Below are 13,814 nucleotides of genomic sequence, written 5' to 3'. Positions count from 1 at the left end.
AGTCACACACTCCACCAACTGAGCCAGCCAAGTGCCCCTCAAAAGCATTTTTAATTGTATGCTTGCTTTAATGAAATTCAAGCAGACCATAAAAAAATAAATCATTAAAGCCCCCTACACCCCAGAAGTAATCACTACTTATTACTTCTTGTATATCTTTCCAGAAAGTGTTATGCATAAACACATGTATATACACATAGATACAGATGTCCTTTTTATTTTATTTCTTTTTTCTTTTTTTGAAGTAATTTCTATGCCCAAACTCATAATAACTCCACGATTAAGAGTAGCATGCTCTTCAGACTATGCCAGCCAAATGCCCCACAGATGTTCTTTTTTGCACAAATAGGGCCAAACTCTACATGATGTGTGGCTCCGTGCTTCATTATCATATATAAATATCTACCTTTGGTTGTATAGATGTACATTGTATGGATGTATCATAATTCACCAGTACCCTCCTAATAAACATTTGGGTTTTTCCAGTTTTTCTCTCTTACAAATATCTTTATACATGATCCCTGTACTCTTCTGTGGTTTTTTAAGGATAATTTCCTAAGTATAAAACTACAGAATCAGGGATCCCTGGGCGGCGCAGCAGTTTAGCGCCTGCCTTTGGCTCAGGGCGCGATCCTGGAGACCCGGGATCGAATCCCACGTCGGGCTCCCGGTGCATGGAGCCTGCTTCTCCCTCTGCCTATGTCTCTGCCTCTCTCTCTCTCTCTGTGACTACCATAAATAAATAAAAATTAAAAAAAAAAAAAAAAAAAAAAACCTACAGAATCAGGGATCCCTGGGTGGCTCAGCAGTTTAGTAGTGTCTGCCTTTGGCCCAGGGCGTGATCCTGGGGTCCTGGGATTGGGTCCCGCATCAAACTCCCTGCATGGAGCCTGCTTCTCCCTCTGCCTGTGTCTCTGCCTTTCTCTCTCTCTCTGTGTCTCTCATGAATAAATAAAATCTTAAAAACAAACAAACAAAAAACACCCTACAGAATCAATTCCTACACATAAAATGATAGCATCCCTGGGTGCCTGGCTGGTTTGGTCAGGGAAACATATAACTTTTGATCTCAGGGGTTGTGTGCTCAAACCCCAAGTGGGGTATAGAGATGACTTGAACATTTAAAAATCTGAAAAAAAAAAATTTAAAAACAACTATAGCATCAATGTTTAGATAAATGCTCTAGAGCCATTAAATGGTTTCACCATCCTCTCCAGTCTAATAAGGTTTGCTGATTTTTCATATGCTTGCCAACAGGAGATACCAATGAGCTTTCCAATTACATTCATTCAACAAAAATTAGGGCTTATGTTTGTTTCCAAAATATAGCTGTTTTTTGGGCAGCTCGGGTGGCTCAGCAGTTTAGCATCACCTTTAGCCCAGGACGTGATCCTGGGAACCCGGGATCGAGTCCCATATCAGGCTCCCTGCACGGAGCCTGCTTCTCCCTCTGCCTGTGTCTCTGCCTCTCTCTCTCTCTCTCTCTCTGTCTCTCGTGAATAAATAAAATCATTTAAAAAATTAAATAAAAAAATAAAAAATAAAATATAGCTATTTTTCATTTACATTTCAGTGATTATTAGGGAGGTACATGTGAAAAATGGAAGACAGCATTTTAATTCCAATCTTTTATATGTATTTATATATATATGTACGTGTATACACATATATGTGTGTGTGTATGTGTAGTACTGTGTCCGTACACACACACACACACACATACACACACACACACACTGGTCAGAACACTTTTCACTTATTCCCTAGAATACCCCGTACTCCCTTTGTCTCTTAGGTAAAACTGGTAAATCAGGGAGTCACACTCGTGAAGTAGGACTTCAGAGTAATTTTATTTTTTATTTCTAATTTTAAAAGTAATCAACTATCGGCAAAAGACTGAATGTTTTGGAATGGACCAGGCATCATCATCTCAAAGCAGCCTCAGGTCCTTTTTACTTGTCCCGATAATGAGATCTTTGTCTAAAATGCAGCCAAAACGTCTTGTCTCATCGCTAAGGTTTCTCATTGTAATTGACTAGAAGGTAAGCCTAAGGAAGGTACACCTGCCAGTCTGTAGCTGTCACCCCAGCGCCTGGCAGCATCTGGCACAAGTCTCTAGAAACATAAGCTACAAGAATTACTGCATGGATGGATGGATGGATGGATAGACAAGCAAAACATGTTGAGGCATAGCTAAAAAAAAAGGACAGTTATTCTCTTGGCACTTTGACTACTAATATGGAAGGCAAGAGATTAATTCCAAAAGTGGTTTTGATGACATCTCTTACAGGGACTACCTCAAAAGAGGTGGTGTTTTCTTAGATATGCACCTGGTCTATATCTGTTTGGTTACGCTTCAGATACTATCACAGTTACATGGGAAAAGACATGTGGCTCCGCACATACAGATCAGAGGCCAAGGGTACATCCTCTAGAATGAGGCCTCCCTCAGCCCTGACTCCAAATCTGCTACTTTCTCTAGGACTTCATCTCTCTGAACCTTGGTTTCCTCATCTGTCCGTGAGGAGAGCAAGAACCACCACATCACAGTGTTGTAAGGACTCAAAAACATTCGCGTACTTCCAGGGTTGAGTCAGACACTCAGTAAACAGGACCTACTGGGACGTCTCTAAGAGCTACAGCCGACCCTGAATCATACCGAGTTTGAGGCCTGCTAGAACCTGACCAGTCCGAGAAGAAAAGCCTGAACAAGAATGAGCCTACCTCCCACTTGCATCCCACATGCCGGGCGGATGATTTTCCAGGGGGCATCCAAGGTACCTTGGTTTTCACCCGGACACTCCGCCGCACATTCACGGTGTCCCCTTTCATTCCGCGCTTATGAGATTTCTGTGGAAAGGGACAAACCCAGGGTCACTTCCCCACACAGCTGGCCGTGGTCTCACTCCGGTGGCATCCACTTCCAACTCTGCAGGGGAGTCTCTTCTGACTAAGGCTACTGCTGCCATTTCTGGATGACAGTGCTGCCTGCCTTCCAACCAGGCAGCTGACCACTGAAAGCAAGTACATTTGTCTCCCAAACCTTTGGAGTTTGAAGCACGAGGAGGCCGTGCTGGGCAGTGTCACCCTGCTCCACAGCCTTCACCTCGCCCGACCGGCATGCTCCTACCTGGCTGTTGGTTGCTGATGGTTTCGGGAGTTTTTTTATGTGGACGTGGACGGGAGTGTTTTCATCCACATGAACATGTAAGGGGGGAGTTGAAGAGCGGTCCTTCATGGTTCGCTTCTGGCAGGCAGGGAAGGATAACACAAAAAAGGTTGATCTGTGGATGAGTAAACTGGCATGAAAAACAGAGCTCACAGCCTCTGGGGGCCACTGAAAGCCTAGCCACCAAGCGAGCAGGACAGCTACCAACTATGGGCATGCAGGCAGGAATCAAGGCAGCAGTGCCATTCAGCAGATGCCCGTAGAGATCCCAGCCGAAGACTACCTGGAAGATCTAGGTCTGCTCAAGAGAGGGGTCTGCAAGACCTGCGGGTTCCACCAAAGAGCCTGAACCCAAGCCCCAGGGTCCTCAGAGCTGACTCTCCTTCCCAGCCTGCTGGAAGGCATAGCTCCTCTGGAGATTTAGTGAGCACAGCTGGAAAGCAGAGGAATCCTTCTGCCCCAGAATCTGAGCTGGGCATGCAGATTAGCATAGGAGACACACAAAATGGTTAGAGTGCAGACTAAATCAGGCAGTAGGCAGGTAAAAGATGGGGAAAACGGACAGCTAAAGGAAGCACTGAGATAAGAAGGTTGTAGAGATTCAGAAGAGAGTACAAGCAGGGCAGAACCCTAGCTACACAGCCCTTGCCCACCATCTGCAACTATACCCTCCCCATTCTTTTACTTTTATCGTCTTCTTTTTTTGGGAAAATGTGTTCTCAGGACTTCTGGAATTTGAAAGAATTAGGTTAAGACAACTTCCTCACACCCAGCAGCCGTACCACAGGCAAAAAACAAAATAAAAACAAAACAAAAAAAAACAATCAGCAGGATATGCACGAAAGCACCTAGCAGAGCACTGGGCCACAGCGGTGCCAGCAGGGAAAGGCAGCCCCTGGAAAAGGTGTACAAAAGCATTTCTGGTGGGGCCACAGACCGGAGGGCTGCTCCGTGTGCACGTCACCTACCGTCACAGTCACACTGGGTGCGCCACAAGGTGTCCTCAAGACCTTTTTCTGCGTGAGACTTGTTACTCCGTTCTTCCCACACGATGGAAACCTGCACCCAGGCACAAGAACCAGATTATAAGCAGAAAACTAGGGCTCTTCTATTTCTTAGATCTCCCGAAATTACACACAAGTTCACGGCTAGGAGAACCAGTCTGGAATCACTTGGCTCCCTTTACTGGGCCACCGAACACACATGGTGTGCCCAGCAGGGGGATGGAAACAGGGGGTGATGGGCATTCGCAGAGCTGGCCTCTTAACCTCTGCCGTCGCATCACACGTATTGTGACCTTTTGCTGAAAAGCCTAGCAGTCATCTGGTCTGTCAGGTGACAAAAAAGCAGGCAGCAGGGGAGCAACAGGCAAGGTATTAATTTGGCCAAGTGTGAAAGTGCCCAGGACTGCACCTGGAGCAGAGGTGGCCCTGGAGAAATGCTCTGTGACAGACATAAAAAGAGCAGCAGGCCCAGGAACAAAGTCCCTATGACTCAAATTCATAAAATTAATAGTCAAATCTTCAAGTCAGATGATGGAAAGTTACTATGTCCCCAAATATTCTACTTGCTACCCTTTAAAATCCTGGGAAGCAGGGTTATTTTTGTTTTGGAGAGTTTTTTTTTTTTTAAATACTATGTGTAATTCATCACATTCATACATAAATAGCCCCCATCACCAGATTTGCAAATACAGCAAAAGTTTAATCTCCAACGTTTGGCAGCAAAGCATCCAAGAATTCCATGATGGAAAGGGACTTGGAAAATTCATTTGATCCATCCCGCTACCTCCAGACACCCTCCAGATAGGACTTCACCCTCCCCACAAATCCTTAGGGGAGAATAACGCAACCTAAAAATGCAACCTAAATAAAAATGCTCGAGCACTTTCGCATGCATCCTGCTGTAGGTGTATCACACTTTGATGAAAAAATATATTTACTGCTCCCTACTCATCATTTTAGGTGAGGAATACCAAGTCTGAGTAGACAGGTTTTTTGTTTTTGTTCCCTGGCCCCTCACTTAAAAGCCAACAGATCTGGGAAATCTGTCTCCCCTTGTGGGCTTGCCATCAAATCACCTGGACTGCATTAACACCTTGTTAACTGCCACCTCCACCTCCTACATTGGGGTTATTTATTTACATGTAGCTTCCTTTCAAAAAGGACCTGGGGAGGGAGGGCTGGGATTGCCAGTGAAAACTTTCTTCCTCCTTCCCTTTAAAAAATGACTTCAACGTTTTGATCCAGACCTTCAATACACAGAATGGGGAACCTGAAATGAGAAGCCTCCAGAGAGCCTGGCCTGGGGGGGTCCCTGGCCACCTTTCCCTGCCCTTCTGCAGAGGCGCCCCCCACATTGGCAGTACCTGGGGGAGCCGCCTGAGGATGAGGCAGACATGGCTTAGGCATCAAAGCCGCAAAGGTGGGCAATTGGGTCAGCAGGCTCTGCTCAGGGGGACCCAGAGGGGCTTGTCAATGAGAATCTCAGGGGCCCGGCATCAAACGTCCTCTCTGAGGGGAGGAGGGTGGAAGCTTTGGGGGTGGCAGTTGGATGAAAACTTGGGAGGTGCTCCTCTACTGTCCAAGTCGCACAGCAACTGTCCTGCCAAAGTGGAGGGAGATAGGAGAGGCTGAGCGACATGCGGGCCGGGCCGGCGGGTTGGTGGCCGGTGGGTGGGTGGGGAGCACAGAGGGAGCTCCCCTCCCCGGGGAGGGCGGAGAGCGAACTTCGGGGGCAAGGACCACCAAGCCCAGGCCCCGCCCAGGAGCGAAGGTGGGTGGGCCGCCAGAGGGAAAACCTGAGGTGCTGGCAGGCGAGCTTGGAGGGCGGGCACAGCTAGGCCCCCAAGTGGGCCCTAAAGGGCCGAACCCAGCGCAGGGAGCTGGAGGGATATTCGGGGCGGGGCCGGGGCAACAGTCTCCTAGGAGAGGGGCGTTCCCGGGAGAACAGAAACCCGGAGAGGACCAGGAGTATTTGAAGGCGGGAGGGGCGGCGGCTGCAAGGGGAAGGGGCGCGGCCGCAGCTGGGTACACTGGGTACCCCCGACCGCTGCGGGAAAATCCTCCCAGGCGCAGCAGCCGGCGGCCGCTGGGATCCAGGGTCCGAGCTGGAGCGGGTCGGCCGCGGGGTGGTGCGCGGGCGGGGGGCACCCCCCTCGCCCCGGTGAGGCCCCCGGACGGGTGATCCCGCTGCCCGGGTCGGCCGCGGGGTGGGGCAGCAACTGCCCGGCCGAGGGCCGCAGCGAGGGAGACGCGGCCGGGGCGACGCCCACCGGCGGGCGGGGGCCGCGGGGCCAGTCTGGTCGGCGGGGAGGAGGGACGACCACCCACCAGCGGGCAGGAGGAAGCCAGGTGCTGCCCATAGAGAGAGGGTGAGGCCCGGCCGGGGGGCGGCAGAGGAGTCGAGTCCGGCCGGAGGCCAGGTCAGGGGGAGGGGCCGGCCCGCCCGTTAGCCGGAGCAGGAGGAGGCCCGCGCCGGGGGGCGGGGCAGGGGCCACATTCCGACGGGAGCCGGACGAGCGCGCCCGGAGCTGGAGGCGGGGGCCGGGGGCGGCGGGGGCCGTGCCGCCCGTGGGGACCCGGCCCGCCGGTGGCCGCAGAGCGCCCGGAGCGCCCGGGGTCCCGCCTGCCGGCGGCCTCTCACCAGGAGCGACACGGCTGCGCCCAGAAACGTCTCCTTATGAAGTCGTTGAAGTCGGAGGCCGGGGTCGTGCCATGGAGACGCCGCGGCGGATGCAGTCCGGCTCCCGCGGCGACTCCTCCCCGCTTCCGCCTCCTTTTCCGACACCCGGTCGGCAGCTCGCCCATTGGCCAGTTCAAACCCCCCCGGGAGCCTCTCGGGTTTCGCCATTTAGGCCCGGCCCCCCGCGTCACAGAGACGCCCCGCCCCGCCCCGCCCCGCCCGGAGCCCCGCCCACAGCCCCGCCCACGCCCAGGCCACGCGTCCCGTCGCCGTGGAGACGCGCGACGCCACCGGAGGGCCTGGCCTCGGCTCGCCCCGCCGTTCAAGGCCCCGCTGACCCTGCGCCATTTTTACCCGATCGTGGTTCTCCTCGAGTTCCCTAACTCGAAGGAGCGCTAAGACTCTATCCTGGGCCCGCTGATGCGTGTTAGGAACCTGGGTTTCAGGCGGGGGGACAAGGAACCCATGTGTGGCTGGAGCTACGCGCTGCTTCTGGAAATCCAGCCCTGCCGACACCTCACGCACACTCTCCCTCTTCCACAGCGCCTCCTTGTCCCGCCCCTCACCGCCCCCCAGCACCCCGGGTGCCGCCGTGGGTTACAGACCTACTTTGATGAGGTTCCCGCTGGGCCGCCATCTTCTCAACTATGCTTCTCTGTCGACCAATCAAGGGGGGCTGTCACGTGGCTGCTCCCCGCGCCGCCCTGGATTCTGGGCGCCTTTAACATCCTCAGGCCAACCTGGCCCCAATCCCTCGGCGTCCTCGTGTCCATGACTCTCCCCTGCGCCTCAGCCATGTACCCACAGGGCCACACAACTGGTCCACGTGAAATCTCAAATTCCAGCTTCCCACCCACTACCCCCTCCACATAGTGCCTGCTTTTCTGGCTTCGCTTTCATCGGCTAAGGCTCACCACATCCATTCCCCGGTGTTAGAGGGCCTTCCCCGTCCGTTCATTTTCTCCCTGAGGTTCTGCAAGGATGATACCCACACATCATTGCCTCCACCTTCACCTGAGCCCTCACCACCACTTAGAATTGTTCCACTTGTCCCTCCATCCGTCTCCCCAAGTGGCTTCTCCAGACCTCTGCCTCTTACCATATTCCAACTCTCCTTTTTCATAGAGAAAAAAAAAAAAAAAAGCCATCAAGTAGAATTCCCTCTACCTTCTCCCTAGTCACCCTCAGCTTTAACTTCTCCCATCCTTTAATTCTCCCTTCAAAGGAAGAGATATCCTTCTTGCTGCTCAAGGTAACCTTCTTGCTGCCACACCCAGGTTAAATACCTGCGGAAACATGTCTTGCTACTCCCAGCACAGAACTGATCATTTCTCAGTACTCCCACATCCATTGAACTAATATTAAGTTCCTACTATGTGCTAAACCCAGTTCCAGAGGCACTAGACCAACACACACTACCTAGTCTCTGAGGAGCCCACCGCAAATCTCTCTGACCTGACCAGATAACACGGCTAAGGCTTTGCCCCACCCACCCACAAAGGATTTTGCCTATGTAGTTTTGTCCTCTCTTCACCATCTGAAGAGGGTCATTGCCTGCCAGTGCAGTTCTTTGGGGATTTTGTGATGGAGAATGTGTGAATGGACAGAATTGAGAGGTCAACACACACACACACACACACACACACACACACACACACACACATAGTGCTGGGTGACAGGAAGAAGCAGGAAAAGTTCTTCAGAAAATAGGAGAGGGTGAGGTGGCCGAAGGGACACTTGCAGTGTGTGGAAGATATGGGATGGAGAAGAAAAGGGGACTATTTTAAAGGATCGCAGTGGTCTGGGTATCTATCCCTTGAGAAATGCAAGAAAAGAACTTGAGTTATTTTGATATTATTTTGGATTGCTGGATGATATCTTCTGAATGCAAACCACTTTGAGCCTGGCTAGGATTGGCCGCTTTTTTAAAAGAGCAATGCCCAGCACTGACAAGAACATTGGGGAAAAAGCAGTCTCACTGTTGCTGGTAGGATTAAAAATTGATGTAATCTGGGGCGCCTGGGTGTCTCAGCCAGTTAGGCATCTGTCTTGGGCTCAGGTCATGATCCCAGGATCTTGGGATCGAGCCCTACATGTGGCTCCCTGCTCTGCAGAGAACTGCTCCCTCTCCCTCTTCAGCTCCCCCTACTTATACACTCTCTCTCAAATAAAATCTTTTTTAAAAAATTGATGTATGGGATGCCTGGGTGGCTCAGCGGTTAAGTATCTGCCTTCAGCCCACGGCGTGATCCTGGAGTCCCAGGATTGAGTCCCACATTAGGCTCCCTGCATAGAGCCTGCTTCTCCCTCTGCCTGTGTCTCTGCCTCTGTGTGTGTGTGTCTCATGAATAAATAAATAAAATCTTTAAAATTTTTTGAGATAATCTTTTGACAGAACAACTGGACATTATATTTTGATAAATCTTTGGGACGCCTGGGTGGCTTAGCAGTGGAGCATCTGCTCAGCTCAGGGCATGATCCTGGGATGTGGGATCGAGTCCCACATCAGCCTCATTGTGGGGAGCCTGCTTCTCCCTCTTCCTATGTCTCTGCCTCTCTCTGTCTCTCATGAATAAATAAAATGTTAAAAAAAAAAGAATCTTAGAAAATAATGAAAAAACACATAAATAGAAAAGAAAATCTTAAAGACCAATAACTTCTTAGACCAGTTGTTTATATATATGTGGGTATGTGTATATATAATTTTTTTAAAGATTTTATTTTGAAGCAATCTCTACACTCAATGTGTAAGAGTAAAGCTCAAAGTCACAATCCTCCCCCCCAAAAAACAAAATAAAAAATTCACGACCCCAAGATCAAGAGTCATGTGCTGTACCAACTGAACCATCAGGCTCCCCTAGGAATGAATTTTAACATAAGGAAGTAGGCAAATATTTAGACATTAAAGAGGAATTTCCTTTCAGCCTTTTTTCCCCCTCAGTTGTCTTTAGACTGACCCCTCCTTACCTTCTCAAGAGGTTGAGAAACTCAGGGAAAGGCGAAAGAGGTGTCCCTTGGGCTTGCTTGTAGCCCAGGCAAAAAAAAAAAGGGCTCCTCATGGCTCAGGAAGTCTTATTGGGGTTGGAGCAAGAGCCAATTAGTAATACACAATATGCATTTGTACAGTGCACACCCTGTGTATATTATTTCTCTCTAGAGGCTGGTGCAAGGATGAGTAGCACAGTGCAGTTACAAATAGAGTAGTCAGAAGAAAACAATCAGTGGTTCCTTTGACATCAGTCTCAGCAACATTTTTCTCAATATGTCTCCCAAGCAGGGGAAACACAGGTAAAAATTAACTCTTGGAACTACTCCAAAATAAAAAAGCTTTTGCACAGTGGAAAACAAAAAAGAGAGAGAGAGAGAGAGAAGACACTAACAACAACAACAAAAAAAGACAAACTAGGGGATCCCTGGGTGGCTCAGAGGTTTAGCGCCTGCCTTCGGCCCAGGGCGTGATCCTGGAGTCCCAGGATTGAGTCCCACATCAGGCTCCCTGTGAGGAGCCTTGCTTCTCCCTCTGCCTATGTCTCTGCCTCTTTCTGTCTCTGTCTTTCATGAATAAATAAATAAATCTTAAAAAAAAAAAGACAAACTCTGAATGGGAAAAGATATTTGCAAATGATATACCCAATGAGGGGTTAATATCCAAAAATATAAAGAACTCATACCATTCAACACCAAAAAATCAAAATAAGTGAATTAAAAGATAGGCAGAGGATCTAAATAGACATTTTCCCAAAGAAGACATACATATGGCCCACAAACAATGAAAAGATGCTCAACATCACTCATCATCAGGGAAATGTAAATTAAAATATTAGTGAGGGGTGCCTGGGTGGCTCATCGCTCGGCACCCAGTGCAGTCAGCTTGGGATTTTCTCCCTCTGCCCTTCCTACCACCACCCTACCTTGCCCACCTTGACTCACAATAAACAAACAAACAAACAAACAAAATCTCAAAACCTCAATGAGATGTCACATATGTCAGGACGTAGTTACCAAAAAGACAAGAAATAAGTGTTGGTGAGGGTGTGAGAAAAAAGGAAACTTCATACACTGTTCCTGGGAAAGTAAATTGGTGCAGCCACTATAGAAAACAGTGTAGAGGTTCCTTAAAAATTTAAAAATAGGGGCCCATGGTTGGCTCAATTGGTAAAGCATGCAGCTCTTAATCTCAGGGTTGTAATTTTAAGCCCTATATTGTGGGTAATTACTTAAAATCTTTTGGGACACTTGGGTGGCTCAGTGATTGAGCATCTACCTTTGGCTCAGGTCATGATCCTGGAATCCCGAGATCGAGTCCCACATCAGGCTCCCTGCGTGGAGCCTGCTTCTCTCCCTGCCTGTGTCTCTGCCTCTCTCTCTGTCTCTTGAATAAATAAAAATCTTAAAAAAAAAACAAAAACACCCTAATCTCTATACCTAACATGGGGCTTGAACATACAACCCCAAGATCAAGATTTGCATGCTCTACTGACAGAGCCAGCCAGGCATCCCGATAATGTGTAAGAATTTTTGCAAAGCAATATGTTTATTGTCAGGAAAAAATTAACAGATTACAAACTTGCTGAAGATAATCATGAGGTATTGGCAGAAAAAAACAGGTTGAGGTTGTAAACTGTAAAGTGCAAGGCTTGTGCAAGTGTTTGGGAGGCTGGGGAGAAATCTATCTAGAAATTCATAGGGAAGGGGTACCTGGGGGGCTCAGTGGTTGAGCATCTCAGGTCGTGACCCCACATCAGGTTCCCAGCAGGGAGCCTGCTTTTCCTTCTGCTTATGTCTCTGCCTCTCTCTGTGCATCTCTCATGAATAAATGAATAAAATCTTTAAAAAAAGAAAGATTAGGGCCCGGCGCGGGAGGGAGCGCAGCACCGCGGGCAGCGAGCGAGATGCAGCTCCGAGGCTTCCTCCTCCTCGCCCTCCCCACCCTGCTGGCGCTCCCCGCCGCGGTGGCCAAAAAGAAAGACAAAGTGACAAAGGGCGGCCCCGGGGAGCGAGTGCGCGGAGTGGACCTGGGGGCCCTGCACCCCCAGCAGCAAGGACTGCGGCGTGGGTTTCCGCGAGGGTACCCGCGGGGCCCAGACCCAGCGCATCCGGTGCCGGGTGCCTTGCAACTGAAGAAGGAGTTCGGAGCGGACTGCAAGTACGAGTTTGAGAACTGGGGGGCGTGTGACAGGGGCTCGGGCACCAAAGCCCGCCAAGGCACCCTCAAGAAGGCGCGGTACAATGCCCAGTGCCAGGAGACCATCCGCGCGACCAAGCCCTGCACCCCCAAGACCAAAGCCAAGGCCAAAGCCAAGAAAGGGAAGGGAAAGGACTAGCAGCCAGGTCTGGATGCCCAGGAGCCCGGGGCCGGTGCCCTCCCTCCCGCAGGCCCAGGATCTAACTACCAGTGCCTTTTGTCTCCTCGTTAGCTTTATCAATCATACCCTGCTTCTTCCCTTTCATTCCTCCACCAGCACCCCCAAGTGTCCCCGACGGGGAGGGACAGGGGATTGTGGACAGCTTGAGCCTCCTGCCCCAGAGGGATGTGATTCCCGGTACCCCCTTTTGTTCTTCCCCACAAAGATGCCATTACTAAAAAATAAATAAACCGTTGTTTTTTGTTTTTCCCAATAAAAGCTCTTCCTTTAATATAAAAAAAAGAAGAAAGATTAGATAGATGATAGATAGATAGATAGATAGATAGATAGATAGATAGATAGATAAATTCTTAGAGAAGGAGTGCTGGGTGGCTCAGTCAGTTAAGTATCTGCCTTTGGCTCAGGTCACCATCTCAGAATCCTAGGATCAAGTCCCATGTCCATCAGGCTTCTTGCTCAGGAGGGAGTCTGCTTCTCCCTCCCCCTATACCTCTCCCTCCTGCTTGTGCGCTCTCTCTCAAATAAACAAGTAAAATCTTTTAAAAAATGAAATTCAAAGAGGATCCCTGGGTGTCTCAGTGGTTTCACGCCTGCCTTTGGCCCAGGGCCAATCCTGGAGTCCCGGGATCGAGTCCCGGGATCGAGTCCCGTGATCGAGTCCCGTGTCGGGCTCCAGGCGTGGAGCCTGCTTCTCCTTCTGCCTGTGTCTTTGTCTCTCTCTATGTCTATCATAAATAAATAAATAAAAAATAAATCTTTTTTAAAAAATGAAATTCATAGAGAAAAGAATGCAAGTTTCTGGTAGAGGGTGTTTCTTAGGTCCCTCTTGTATATTCTCTGTGGTACTTTTGAAAAAAATTCTAATTGTGAACTGTATTTTCAAAAGGGGATATGTGATGCATATCTGTTTGCTAAGGCTACTATAACAAAATACAACAAACTGAGTGACCTGAACAACAGCAATGTACTGTCTGACAATTTTGAGGCAAGACATCTGAGATCTGTGAGTAAGGCACAGCTCCCTCTAAAGGCACTAGGGAAGGATCTGTCCTGAGCCTCTCTGCTGGCTTCTGGTAGGTTCCTCGGTAGCAGAACTCCCATCCAGATGGGACATTCTCCCTGTGTGCATGTCTGGAGCCAACTTTCCCCTTTTTATAAGGACACCAGTTATACTGAATTAGAGGCCTACTCTACTCTGATATGACCTATCTTTACTACTTATATGTATAATGACCCTATTTCCAAATAAGGTCATATTCTGGGGGGCTAGGAGTTCGGACTTCAACATATGAACTTTTGGGGGACACAATTCAACCCATAACAGAGTGCTCATATTCAGTTTAAAGATGTAATAAAAAAATTAAAATAAAAAAAAATAAAGATGTAATAATAGGGGCACCTGGGTGGCTCAGTGGTTGAGTGTCTGTCTTTGGCTCAGGTCATGATCCTGGGGTCCTGGAATCAAGTCCCACTTCAGGCTCCCTGCATGGAGTCTGCTTCTCCCTCTGCCTGTGTCTTCACCTCTCTCTCTCTCTCTGTGTCCCTCACGAATAAATAAATAAATAATATTGTTTATTTTATTTTTATTTTATTTT

The 13,814-nt window shown here is 49.3% G+C and overlaps 1 protein-coding gene and 1 pseudogene across 20 annotated transcripts in view; one reads left to right on the top strand and one right to left on the bottom strand.

Moving 5' to 3' along the window:
• Positions 1–7,509, bottom strand: part of ODF2 (outer dense fiber of sperm tails 2) — a 35,783-nt gene extending 28,274 nt beyond the window's left edge. For 2 of the 20 annotated variants that reach the window (XM_072778154.1, XM_072778155.1), the window contains exons 1-4: positions 6,815–6,993; positions 4,138–4,228; positions 3,131–3,247; positions 2,725–2,850 (exon numbers count right to left, since the gene is read on the bottom strand). In XM_072778154.1, coding sequence (XP_072634255.1) covers positions 2,725–2,850; positions 3,131–3,247; positions 4,138–4,228; positions 6,815–6,978 — 498 coding nt within the window. In that variant the 5' untranslated portion in view covers positions 6,979–6,993. Of the gene's footprint in view, positions 1–2,724; positions 2,851–3,130; positions 3,285–4,137; positions 4,229–5,537; positions 5,774–5,969; positions 5,989–6,501; positions 6,649–6,814; positions 6,994–7,458 lie in introns of those variants that run through there. The other 18 variants (XM_072778160.1, XM_072778172.1, XM_072778158.1 and 15 more) reach the window with 18 other exon arrangements.
• A 4,196-nt stretch (positions 7,510–11,705) lies between these two features.
• Positions 11,706–12,477, top strand: LOC140607412 (midkine pseudogene; annotated as a pseudogene).
• The last annotated feature ends 1,337 nt before the right edge of the window (positions 12,478–13,814 follow it).

This window comes from Canis lupus, chromosome 16, assembly GCF_048164855.1.
Source record: "Canis lupus baileyi chromosome 16, mCanLup2.hap1, whole genome shotgun sequence".
Taxonomy (NCBI): Eukaryota; Metazoa; Chordata; class Mammalia; order Carnivora; family Canidae; genus Canis; species Canis lupus.
This window is presented reverse-complemented; position numbering and strand designations above follow the sequence as displayed.